This window comes from Leopardus geoffroyi, chromosome C3 (assembly GCF_018350155.1).
Source record: "Leopardus geoffroyi isolate Oge1 chromosome C3, O.geoffroyi_Oge1_pat1.0, whole genome shotgun sequence".
NCBI lineage: Eukaryota > Metazoa > Chordata > Mammalia > Carnivora > Felidae > Leopardus > Leopardus geoffroyi.
The window spans coordinates 102013111-102026861 of NC_059338.1; the positions used below are offsets into that span (position 1 = coordinate 102013111).

The following is a 13751-nucleotide window of genomic DNA, read 5'->3' on the forward strand; positions in this document are numbered from 1 at the left end:
TGTATAAGTCTCCGAACTTATCAAGCTGTACATATTAAATATGCACAGCTTTTTGTAGGTCAATCCTACCTCAATGAAATGGTTTAAAAAAGAAACTTCATGTAGTAATATTATTGAAGAAAATTTATATTAACTCATAAATTCTGTTTTAATCTAGAAAATAATACTTTAAGAACTTAATTGTCTGCAATAGATATCACATTGACAGTCCCCCAAATTCTAATTGCTTTTAATGCTTTTGATTTCTACCTTTTTGTCAGACATTTTAAATTACTTTTGGAGTTATGGTTTGTAATATTATGTGATTTGATCAACATAAAAAGTATATTTTTCTTTAATTGCCTTTATCTAAGACAAGCGACCTCTCTATTTAATGACTTAGACATAGAGAGTACTTTCACTTTGAATAAAATCAGTTCTGTATGGATTTTGCTGGCTAGGCAGAGGAGTGGTTAAGAAAGTTTGCTTCATTTCATATATTGCCTCAATTTTAATTTTGGCATTACGTGTGCTTCAATTAAAAAAAATATCTTTCTGTTTAGGGCACCTGGGTGGCTCAGTATGTAGGTTAAGCATTCAACTCTTGATTTCAGCTCAGGTCATGATCTCATGGCTTGTGGAATCGAGTCCTGCACTGGACTCTCTGCTGGCAGCATGGAGACTGCTTGGATCCTCTCTCTCCCTCTTACTCTGTTCCTCCCTGCTTATGCTTTCTCTCTCTCTCAAAGATACATATTAAAAAAAAATCCTTTAAAAAATCCTTCTGCTTAATAAAGTATTGGAATACTCATTATCTGACAACTTAAGAGAGAAAATATTAACCAAACAATTTAAGTCATCTCAGAAACCAAAAACTGAATGAAATATATTTTTATCAATACTTTGGCAAGGGTGAGAAATGAGGACAAAACCAAAGCATATTGTTCTAATACTAATTATTACTTAAATTTTTTTTTTCTGAATACTTTTTATTTTTTAAATTTACATCCAAATTAGTTAGCTTATAGTACAACAATGATTTCAGGAGTAGATTCCTTAATGCCCCTTAGCCATTTAGCCCATCCGCCCTCCCACAACCCCTCCAGTAACCCTCAGTTTGTTCTCCATATTTAAGAGTCTCTTATGTTTTTTCCTCCCCCGTTTTTATATTATTTTTGTTTCCCTTCCCTTATGTTCATCTGTTTTGTCTCTTAAAGTCCTCATATGAGTGAAGTCATGTATTTGTCTTTCTCTAATTTCGCTTAGCATAATACCTTCCAGTTCCATCCACATAGTTGCAAATGGCAAGATTTCATTCTTTTTGATTGCCAAGTAGTACTCCATTGTGTGTATGTGTGTGTGTGTGTGTGTGTGTGTGTGTGTGTGTGTGTGTGTGTATACACCCCACATCTTCTTTATCCATTCATCCATTGATGGACATTGGGCTCTTTCTACTTTGGCTATTGTTGATAGTGCTGCTATAAACATTGGGGTGCATGTGTCCCTTCAAAACAGCACACCTGTATCCCTTGGATAAATACCTAGTAGTGCCAACTGCTGGGTTGTAGGGTAGTTCTATTTTTAATTTTTTGAGAAGCCTCCATACTGTTTTTCAGAGTGGCTGCACCAGCTTGCATTCCCACCAACAACGCAAAAGAGAGCCTCTTTCTCCGCATCCTCGCCAACATGTTGTTGCCTGAGTTATTGATGTTAGCCATTCTGACAGGTGTAAGGTGGTATCTCACGGTTATTTGTATTTCCCTGATGTTGAGCATTTTTTCATGTGTCGGTTGGACACCTGGATTTATTTGGAGAAGTGTCTATTCATGTCTTTTGCCCATTTCTGCACTGGATTATTTGTTTTCTGGGTGTTGGAGTTTGATAAGTTCTTTATAGATTTTGGATACCAACCCTTTATCTGATATGTTGTTTGCAAATACCTTCTCCCATTCTGTCGGTTGCTTTTTAGTTTTGCTGATTGTTTCCTTTGCTGTGCAGAGCTTTTTATTTTGATGAGGTCCCAATAGTTCATTTTTGCTTTTGTTTCCCTTGCCTCCGGAGACATGTTGAGTCGGGAGTTGCTGTAACCAAAATCAAAGAGGTTTCTGCCTGCTTTCTCCTCGCGGATTTTGATAGCTTCCTGTCTTACATTGAGCTCTTTCATCCATTTTGAGTTTATTTTTGTGTATGGTGTAAGAAAGTGGTCCAGGTTCATTCTTCTGCATGTCGCTGTCCAGTTTTCCCAGCACCACTTGCTGAAGAGACTGTCTTTATTCCATTGGATATTCTTTCCTGCTTTGTTAAAGATTACTTGGCCATACATTTGTGGGTCCATTTCTGGGTTCTCTATCCTGTTCCATTGATCTGAGTGTCTGTTCTTGTGCCAGTACCATACTGCCTTGATGATTACAGCTCTGTAGTATAGCTTGAAGTCTGGGATTGTGATGCCTCCGGCTTTGGTTTTCTTTTCAAGAGTGCTTTGGCTATTCACGGTCTTTTCTGGTTCCATACAAATTTTAGGATTATTTGTTCTAGAGCTCTGTGAAGAATGCTGGTGTTATTTTGATAGGCATTGCATTGAATACGTAGATTACTTTGGGTAGTATCGACATTTTAACAGTATTTGTTCTTCCTATCCAGGAGCATGGAATCTTTTTCCATTTTTTTTGTGTCTTCAATTTCTTTCATAAGCTTTCTATAGTTTTCAGTGTATAGATTTTTCACCTCTTTGGTTAGATTTATTCCTAGGCATTTTATGGGTTTTGGTGCAATTGTAAATGGGATCGATTTAATCATTACTATTTTAAAAATGAAAAACACTATTATGCCATATAATCTTTTGGCACATAATACTAGTGAACTCATATTTTAAAATTTAATCAACAAGTATAAACGTGGGAGGTAAACTTCTAAATAAATCGATTAAAGTTAATATAATAAAGTCAATTACTTAATTGTTTTTATCATTCTAGGGGCAATCGATGTTTTAGTAGTAGTATAGATGTTAGTTAGTAGGTCTGGAGTATGAAAGATACTGAAGTAGAAGTGGTATAAAATTAACTTTAGAGATGAAAAATGGAAAAATTTTTGCCAGCTTTTATCCTAAAAAGAGTGAAAGTCAACCCAAAAGAAGTGGGACAAAAAAGCAATGTAGCTTAAAAAGCTCCACTTTTGAGACCTGTGTCATCAAGCAGCAAGACTGGCATACCCAACACGTGACACTTTGAAACCCAAAACTTTCGGAGGATTCTAAATGAGAGTCTCTTGAAGTTGGTACTTGGGGTTGAGAGTAATACCACCTGAAGGGTGCAGTCATGAGCCATGTGGTACTTGGTGACAGAATAAAATTGACTTATATTACTGTAGTATCACTTTCATTTCATGATAAGAAATTTTAAAAATTCCATTTATAATACAACGGATAAATTTAAAAGATGAATGCAAAATTCACATGAGTCTTAAAGACAGGCTTCAAAGATATTTTAAGCTTATCAGGGTAGCCACTGCATTAGACTATACTATTAGATTCTTGGGCACTTGTCAAGTACATCAAACTTCAAAAGGTATTTGATGGACAAGTTCAAGAGGTGGTGATGAATGACTCACAGTCAGGTATGTTTTTTGGTTTCCCTCTCCTTGTAGTGCCTCTGAGTACACAATATGATAAAAATCTTTTGGTGTATAAAGGGAGCTATGCCTGAAGTAATTCTGCCTGTTATTGATAAAACAAACAAACAAACAAAACAAAGAAACAATATGCTTTTAAAAATCAAGGCATAAAATAATTAAACCATTCTCCATAGTGAACGAAATTTATGTTTTAGGTATGCAGATGCAACACACAAAGTAAGAGGAATTTTTTGAAAAATATTTTATACAATGGAACTTCCATGACAGGAACATGAAAATTAAATTACAGTATGGTCAATGTAGTGTGAAAGAATGTTCCACAGTCTTAGCATTTCATATGTTTAACACAACATGTGAAGTGATGACATGGGATAGCAAAGTGGTTTTTCCCCTTCTATTGTAGATGTCATCACCTAAGGAGCTGTACAGAATACGGACTTTGACTTGGTCTGAGGTGACCCTGAGGCAGTAAGTTTTGAAAGCTCCCCCAAATGATTAAAAGTTTCTGCCAAGACTGAGAATTTGGTATGGTGAAAAGGACTATAGGCTCTGAATTACCGATTAACTGTTATGATTTGCTACAATGAGGATTTGGGCTAAGTAAGAAACAAGTTTAGAGAAATTATCTGTAAAATAAAGATGACAGTCTATGATTAGGTAGGTTGCTCTAGATCTAAGACAGAATAACATTTTGATAACACTGTGGGGAAGCTATCAGCAAAATCTAGACTGTAGGACATCCTAGAGAAAAAAAAAACTGATTTCTTAAAAATGAAAATTACAAGGAAAAAAACAGCACAGCAAAGAAATAGACAGAGAATCTACATTTACAGAGACTTAGGAGACATTTTAACTGACTGAAACATTTGGAGCTTAGTTGCATCCTGATTCAAAGAACAAATCATAAAAATACATTCATGTTATATATATTTTAAACATATTTATGACATTTGAAGAAATGTGAACTGGGGAAAAGGAAGGATCATAGAATAAGTCGATAAAGCACAGTGATTGGTATATGCAACTTCATTATACTATTTATCTCTATTTTTGTTTGTTTATCAAATCAAGGCACTATCATCAGTAAATAGTGCCAATAGGCATCTTTCCCCACCTTTACCTTAAGACCTTCCAATACTTTGTTGAAATGTCATTAGAATACTTCCCTTATCAGTGAAAATCCATAAAAACAATCCCTATCAAAACCAAAAAGTAACATTTTTCACAAAACTGCAATGCACCACATAAACCATTAGCCTCACTACACATGCTCTCTACTTGTCATTGGACACTGGCAGAAACCAAGGGAAAAGAATCTACCATAAGTACCTCCTTCTCAGTTGAAAGGGAAGGTCATTAATCTGCCAATAGCAGAAGGATTCATAATTAAGAAATTTAAGATATTACGGCTGAAAAAAAACAAACTTGAGGTAAGGTGATATATTTTTTTTTAATTTTTAATGTTTTTTTTTTTATTATTTATTTTTTAGACAGAGAGAGACAGAGCATGAGCAGGGGAGGGGCAGAGAGAGAGGGAGACACAGAATCTGAAGCAGTCTCCAGGCTCTGAGCTATCAGCACAGAGCCTGACGCCGGGCTTGAACTCACAGACTGTGAGATCATGACTTGAGCTGAAGTCAGACGCTTAACTGACTGAGCCACCCAGGCGCCCCGGTAAGGTGATATTTTTATGCTAACTACATTTGTACTGACTAAACTAGAATAATAAAGAGTAGATGGTAAAGAATACTAATCTTTTACACACCCTGAGTCATATGCATAGATTTCTCAGGTTTTTTTCTCCCAATAACCAGGAATCTTTGTTCTGATGGGTCATTAGAGGCTCTTACTTCTGACCACTTTAAAATTGGCTAACTCTGCTCGCAGTGAATGTAGATTTCTGCTGCTCTCACCTCTCTCTGGAATTTACTATACAAATTTCTAATTCTGTACTCTTTTCTTCCTTTTCTCATCATTTCTAATTCTTAAATTCCAGTATTTTCTAATTATCTTCAATAGGACTTCCAACTTGAGGGGCACCTGGGTGGTTCAGTCAGTTGAGTGTCTGACTTCTGCTGTGCTGATAGCTCAGAGCCTGGAGCTCGCTTCAGATTTTGTGTGTCCCTTTCTCTGCCCCTCCCTGGCTCACACTCTGTGTCACTTTTTCTCTCTCAAAAATAAACAAACATTAGGGGCGCCTGGGTGGCTCAGTCGGTTAAGCATCCAACTTCAGCTCAGGTCATGATCTCACAGTTTGTGGGTGCGAGCCCTGTATCAGGCTCTGTGCTGACAGCCTGCTCAGAGCCTGCAGCCTGCTCCAGATTCTGTGTCTCCTTCTCTCTCTCTGCCCTTCCCCCCACTCACGTGCACATTCTCTCTCTCTCTCAAATATACATAAACGTAAATATTAAAATTTTGTTAAAAAAGACCTTAATTTAAGAACATTAGAAATTGAAAAAAAATAGGACTTTCAATGTGCATATTTCAGAACTGAATTTATTTCAAATATTATAGAATTTTTCTTGGTATCTTAAGTGCACATTTTAGTAATTTGGGGTGCCATAGTTTGGATTAAATTTTAACACATTTGAGAGTAATGATGAAGGTAATGTTGAATCTATAAAGAGTTAATAAACAGTGGAGACACCAGGGAAAATAATCCTGGAAGATTAAAGAATAAATATTTTCAGATTATCACAGTATATAGAGAACATTTGTTGCTGACGTGCATCAGAAGAACAAAAACAAATGGATTACACTTATAGAGATATGTTTCTTTAAACTCACTATTAAGAAAGAACTTTCTAACAGAGTTCTCCTAAAATGAAAAGTACTGCCCTTTGAGGTGATAAACTCTATCACGGAATTATGTTAAAGCAGAACAAAGAACAGTGTAAAATAGGAGAGGCTGAACTGCCAGTTAATTCTACCTTCCAGCATCTATAAATTTATGACCAATTTACTACAACTGGCATAAGAACTTATTTTAGGATGTAGACTATCATGAAAAATGAGCAAAACTTTTATATCCTATTTTAATCTATGCCCAAATTTATTCCTTAATCCAATAAACAGCAATATAAAAATAATATTGAGAATGAATTATATGCTTGCATTGTTCTTAGCTCTGAGAATACAGTCATGTATGAAGCTGACAAAATCCTGCCCTCACAGCGCTTACAATGGGAGAGGGACAGGACTCACACAGAAGAGAAGTTGGAGCAGAGTAAGTTAATCATATGCAAAAGTTTTCCCAATGTATAAATTTCTGGTTAGCAATATATTTCTGCCTAAATAGCAGTCAGGGATGATAATCTCCTAAGTATCAAGGAGGCAGAGTAAGCAGAGTAGAGTAGCTAGTTTTAATCAAACAGACTGATGTCCATGTTGGCAGCCATAATAAGTTCATCCTATATTCTAAGTCACCTATTCTCTGTCTCTAGGTAGAAAAAAGCCCCCCAACAGCACTTCACAGTTTGAAGTATTTATTTTTACCTAAGTGCTCTAAAAAAATTCCATTTGTACAATGAGAACATTTAAAATACTTATGTCATTATACATTTGTTTACCAAGAGTGAACCCTAATGTAAACAATGGGCTTTGGATTAAAAAATACATACTTTTTAGGCACTTAGTAACCATCGGGCACTAGAGGAGTATAAGGTACAAGAGAAATACAATACAAGCAATATGCGATTATAAATTTTCTAGTATATCCATTAAAAAAAAGTTAAAATAACTGTTTTTTACTTAACTCAATATATCTAAAATACTGTCATTTCAACATAATCAATATAAAAATTAATGATATTTAAAATTTTTCTTTTAATTCTAGATCTTTAAAATCCAGTATATAGTTTGTATTTACAGGGAACATGTTAATTCATACTAGCCACATTCCAAAAGTGCTGAATAGCTACATGTGGGCAGTAACTATTGTTATCTATAGGAATTCGTATGCTCTGCACTACAGCACCCCTGAAGTCAGACATTAAATTTTCACAGGAAATACCTAATGGTGTTTAGATTTAGATTTATTTAGATTTCATAAAACTTACAGTGGAAAATTCATTTATCCTAGTTGTTCCAAAAGTATTAAAAACTTATCCAATAGCTGAATCAAGTATCCACGTTAAAACTTAACTAAAATTAAGAAAAATTAAAAATTCAATCCCTTAGTTTCATTAGCCACATTTCAAATACAAAATAGCCACATAGTAAACATGTGGCTACCAGACTAGACAGTACAGGACTGTTCCTAGACAACACAGCAAAAAGTTTCTAAAATTAATTTTTTTCTCTGCCATTTACTTTTTATTTGAATTAATTCTTGCTGAAAACAAGTGAGGAGACATTTATTTCTTCTTTAGAAATTTCAACTTGCAGAATCTGCCACAAGAACTGAGGCAATTCCTTTGAATCAAAATAGTTAATCAAATAATCAACCAGATAGTCTATCACTTCCAAGGTTAAGTGCTCCAACTCCAATGGAGAAAAGTCCATTACCTGATTGAAAATATTGCCACCCACCTTGCCACTCAAGTTAGAAACTTCAATGTTATCTAGATGTCATTAAATACTGTCTTAACACCTAGGTAATAATACCTGCTTTAAAAACTTAATTTCATCACCTTCCACTCTACCTTCAACTGTTGCTACCATAGTACAAGTACCCATATTTGACCATTTGTTCTATTTTAAAAGCTTCCTAAAACGAATTTTAAACACACAGAGACTATTTACGTATGTCAACACAAATGTAACTAAGCTTCACCCAGAATAAATACAGAATATTTCCAGTACTCTATAAAAGTTCCTTCTTGTCCCTAGTGACTCTCTCAACCCCCAGAAACCGGCAGTTTGATGGACTTTTGATTAGTTCTGCCTTGTTGAACTTCATGTAAATGTAATTATATAGTATATACTCTTTTATGCCTGGCTTGATTTCTTTAATTAAACACATTATCTATGAGATTCATCCATGTTGTTGCCTATGCAAGCGAATCTTTTTTGTTGCTATGTTATTTGGAATTTCATGAATTTTCCAAAATTTATTTATACATTCTCCTGATAGGAGGCATTCAGGTTGTTTCCAGTTTGGGGCCTACTGTGAATAAAGCTGGTATGAAGATTAATAATGTTAGTTAAAGTATTAAAGAACCCAAAATAAATGTTCAATATATGTTACTTCTTTCCCTCCATAATATTGAGAGTTACAGTACAAATTGATGCTGAACAGACTACACAAAATGAACTTAATTCAAAATCAGGTTCACATTTTAAATGAAAGACTTGCCATGTATACCTTTAATCATTATACATGTTAAGTACATGCACCATAAATTCATATCACATAAACCACAAACATTAACACCAAATGGATAACAAAATTTAATCCCACATAGTATCACATTTTAGCATCTGCTCTATATTTTCTAATGCATCAAGAAAACATTAATCCAAGCAACCACAACAGAAAAAACAGATTTTGCCACCCCATCAATCTGATAAGACAAAGCAGGTAAAACATTATATGTAATATTAAAAGATGTATTTCCAAGAGGTTACAGAAAGTTAATTAGTGTTATTCTGGCCATTTAAACAAGTTCAGTAAATCTGAGCATGTGAAATTTTTACACTTTGTAAAATTAGCCTAAGCTTAATTCCCTAGCGTTAACGTAAATTCATTTCAAAATAATGCTTGGGAATGAACTTAGAAAGCAGTGCTAATTTGAATGAATGTGTCAAATGACTAGTGTACTTCTTCTGTGCAGGAAATAATATTAAAAGGAATCAGATCAGAAATAAATGTTTTATAAAAATTAGTAAAACAGTAATTAGTATTCTAAAATATACTCAATAAGTCATTTTATTGTTGATAAGTTGCTTCTCTAATATTTTAAATCAGAAGGAAAATAATAAATAGTAAACCAAGGTCACTAATCAGATTCATTCAATAAACATGTATACAAGGAAAATAAACCTTTAAAAATTATCCTTTTGTGCAAAGATCACTTGACTTTGCCTGTACTACTATAAAGCTATAAATTCACACGAAGTAAAAAAGATCCACAAAAAATCTGCACATGTTTCTCCTTACCTCCCATTCTCTGGCTGCAGCTTCATTAGTAGAATCCTCATTTGTTTCAGATTCTTCAAGCTTTTTTACTACTATAAATCCAGGTTCTCTGGTACATTCACCAGTATCTTCTGCATATATTTCTGGACTCCACTGAATGAAGAAGGCATACAAGTGGTCTGTCCTGTTAGAACAAGTGACTATTAATAATAGACCTAGCATTTACAAAATGATATTTGTTAAATATCTTCACAAAACCTGAAGACTTAAAATACAAAATATACTATGCTTTATTTAAGGAGATAACAAAGCCTAATGTCAGGAAGACATTAACTCAAAAAAAATTTACTTGGCTGTATTCTGTCAAATTGTTCTCAGAAAACTAGTAAGATTTTCCTTGGCATGTTTTTGAGTAAGCTCAGATGCTACCCATGATAATGTTTATCTTTAAAGAAACTAGTGATGGGAAGGGAAATTGAACCTGCAATCATGACCTCATTCACACAATGACCTAATTATCTAAAACAGAAATAAACAATTTATAAATGTGGACATTACACAAAATTTTCCCAAGTCAATAAAAATTTAATGTGCTTAACTTTTAAATCATACTAGGAACACACAATGCATTCTTGGTTCAGAAACAGATGATCTAATCTTTTAAGTCTCTTTCTCCATTTTCAATTTTGTTTACCATAGCAAAACCTGCTGTTACAAAAGATAATTAAATCCCTGATAAACTTATTTGAGGATCAAACACACATTTCAAATATCAATGTGGCTATCAATTAGCAGGGATAAGAGATTATAGATCATTACCTACCCTGAGGTAAGAACCATACTATTTAATATTTTGATGAAACTTCTTGCTCTATGACATTTTAGCTACCTAAAATTCACTTTTTTTTTTTTTTTGCATTAAACCACAAAGAGGAATAAAATTTAAACTGGGGTAACTTAAGGGGCACCTAGGTGGTTTAGTCTGTTAAGCATCAGACTTCGGCTCAGGTCATGATCTCGGTTCATGAGTCTGAGCCGCACACTGGGCTCCCTGCTGTCAGCACAGAGCAGCAGCACAGAGCCTACTTTGGATCCTTTGTCCCCACCTCTCTCACTGCCCCTACCCAGCTCATGCTCTCTCAAAAAAAATATATTAAAAAAAAGGGGGGTAAATTAAAAAACACAAAATAGGAGTTAAATTATTTTTAAAAGATTTGATGTCAAGTTTTTAAAAGTACTTTTCTACTGGTGTTAAGTGATATGTAAGATAATTTTAATTCAAGCAGTCTCAACGTTTTTGTTTTTTACCTTTCTTGTGGCACAGCAAACCAATATTCGTGTTTCTTATCCCTCTGTGCATACTGTTGCATTGTTGCACTTGCTTGAGAAACAAATGTTTTCCTCATTGGTTTTCCAACTCTGAGACATAAGAACTTATGCAATCGATGCCTTCTCTTTTCTTTTAAAAGTGCAGAACCTAGAAATGAGATACAAACAGAATTCATTCCATTCTCATATACCATGCTTAAAAAATTCAGGAAAGTGATGTTTATCTCCAAACTTCTAACAAATATAGAATAAAATTTTAATTTACTGACACTTACTTAGATGAATTTTCTTAAGGAACTTTTATTTTCTTCCAAAGGTAAAGTGACAGGTACAACCAGACCAATGAACTAGCACCCAAGTAATGAACTGAAATTATGTCTAAGCGCATTAAGAAAAAATGTGAAAGTTTCAGCAACTCTTCTATTAAATTTTTGTGTGGAACAACCATATTAAAGTAATTATATGCACAAACATAATTTTCTGCATGTTCTCTATCAACCTTCTAGAATAATATCTAAAAATATTTGCAGAACTTTAAAAGGTTTACTTTTCATATAGTTGTAATAAACAAAAATTTACTAAAAAAAGTTTCTGAAGCTTTTACATATATATGAAAGTAGGATATAACAGTCAAAAATATGCTGGACTCAGCCATCTGGACAGTTTATTAAGCCTGAATTATCTCTAACTTCCCAAATAGAGATGCTGATGTAAGGTACACTGAGGGTCTGACACTATGAATGAATTCAGGATTTTGGACATGATGTTTCCGAAGTTGGCATGCTATGGAAGAATAAGCACTTTACAGTCAGGAGAGCTGGGTACTAGTCATGGCTTTCTTCTGTACAATACTGCAAAAGGTGCATAATCTATATGAGCCCCAATATTTGCATCTGATTAAAAGAGTGAACCTTTACCATTTTCCCCACAAATATATTCCACAGCTGTGTACCTATTAAATCATGCTATATTAAAAAGTCACTAAAAATTAGAAACCTGGATTATTTCCCTATGACAGAACTTCTAGCTACTTAACATCATATCCCACACCCAAAAACCCCACTAAAATTAAAGTAATCTACCACATTAGGTTAAACAGAATCTCTCACTTTATCTTTTTCAAAGGTTTCAAAATATAAGAAAACCGTAAGACACAAGGATATCAAATAAAGATATTCACACCAGCATTCTTTACAATATCAAAGACAGGAAATAACATGAACTGTTAATAACAACTGAATGTGTTAACAATATGGAAGTTGTTAAAATATAGGGCCATTAAAAACCATATTTTCAAAAACTATAATGACTTGGGAAATTATTCATGACACAAAATATTAAGTAAACAAAGGATACAACACTATCATCCTGATTTTATATAAAAAATATCTATGTATAGATACCTACAAATATCAAAATCGTATACATGTGTATTTAAACGTGTGTGTATACACACATACACACCAAAAATCAAAAATAAATGTAACAATTGTTAACAATGAGTATTTCATTGATGAATTTCAGGTAATTTTTATCAATTTTCTAAAAATTTCCTATACTTGTCAAATGTTCTTTAATGAACATTAGTTCTGAATAAGGAAAGGAACTATTCATATTCAATCTTTTATAGAATTTTATTTGAGCAAATTAATTCTTTAACATCTACTGAATACAATCTTTAGATCATTAAGATATCTAAAAAAGATGGTGCAAAGAAAATTCAGTACGTATTTTAAAAACTGAACCAAACTCTCATGTATTGCTGGCGGAAATATAAAATGTGCAGCCATTGTGAAAACAGTTTGGGCGTTCCTCAAAAAATTAAACAGAGAAATACCATAGGATCCAGCTAATCTACTGTTGGGTATATATCCAAAAAAATGGAAAAGAGGGATCTGAGCAGATATTTGTACTCTAATGTTCAGAGCAGCATTATTCACAATGGCCAAAAGGTGGAAACAACCCAAATGTACATTAACAAATGAATACATAAAAACAATGTGTTATGTATAGTTAGCCCTTGAGTGAGACAAGGTTAGGGACACCAACCCCCAACACAGTCAAAAATCTGCATATGAACGTCTGACTCACCCAAAACTTAACTACTAATAGCCTACTGTTAACTGGAAGCTTTACCAATAATATAAACACTTGATTCACACAGGTTTTGTATGTTATATGTATTATATTCTGTATTCTTACAATAAAGTAAGCTACAGAAAAGAAAATGTTAAGAAAATCCTAACGGGTACATGGGTGCATTAGGCATCTGACTTGATTTCGGCTCAGGTCACGATCTCACAGTTTGAGTTCAAGCCCCGCATCGGCTCCGCGCTGAGAGTGGGGAGCTTGCTTGGGATTCATATTCCCTCTCTCTCTCCCTGCCCCTCCCCTGCTTGTGTGCTCTCTTTCTCAAAATAAACTTTAAAAAAAGAAAATCATGAGGTGGCTGGGTGGCTCAGTTGGTTAAGCGACTGACTTTGGCTCAGGTCATGATCTCATGGTTCCACGAGTTCGAACCCCACATCAGGCTCTGGGCAGACAGCTCAGAGCCTGGAGCCTGCTTCAGATTCTGTGTCTCCCTCTCTCTCTGCCCCTCCCCAACTCACACACTCTCTCTCAAAAATAAATAAATATTAAAAAAAAAGAAAAAAGAAAAGAAAATCATAAGAAAAAAATACATTTACAGTATTGTACTGTAATAAAAAAAAAAAATCATGTATAAGGGGACCTG

General features: G+C 34.1%; 1 protein-coding gene across 15 annotated transcripts in view; it reads right to left on the reverse strand.

Moving 5' to 3' along the window:
- Positions 1–13751, reverse strand: part of OXR1 (oxidation resistance 1) — a 456115-nt gene that overhangs the window by 21895 nt on the left and 420469 nt on the right. For all 15 annotated transcript variants that reach the window (XM_045453914.1, XM_045453909.1, XM_045453915.1 and 12 more), the window contains 2 exons: positions 10997–11165; positions 9710–9872 (listed from right to left, as the gene is read on the reverse strand). In XM_045453914.1, the coding sequence (XP_045309870.1) occupies positions 9710–9872; positions 10997–11165 (332 nt within the window). The remainder of the gene's footprint in view (positions 1–9709; positions 9873–10996; positions 11166–13751) is intronic.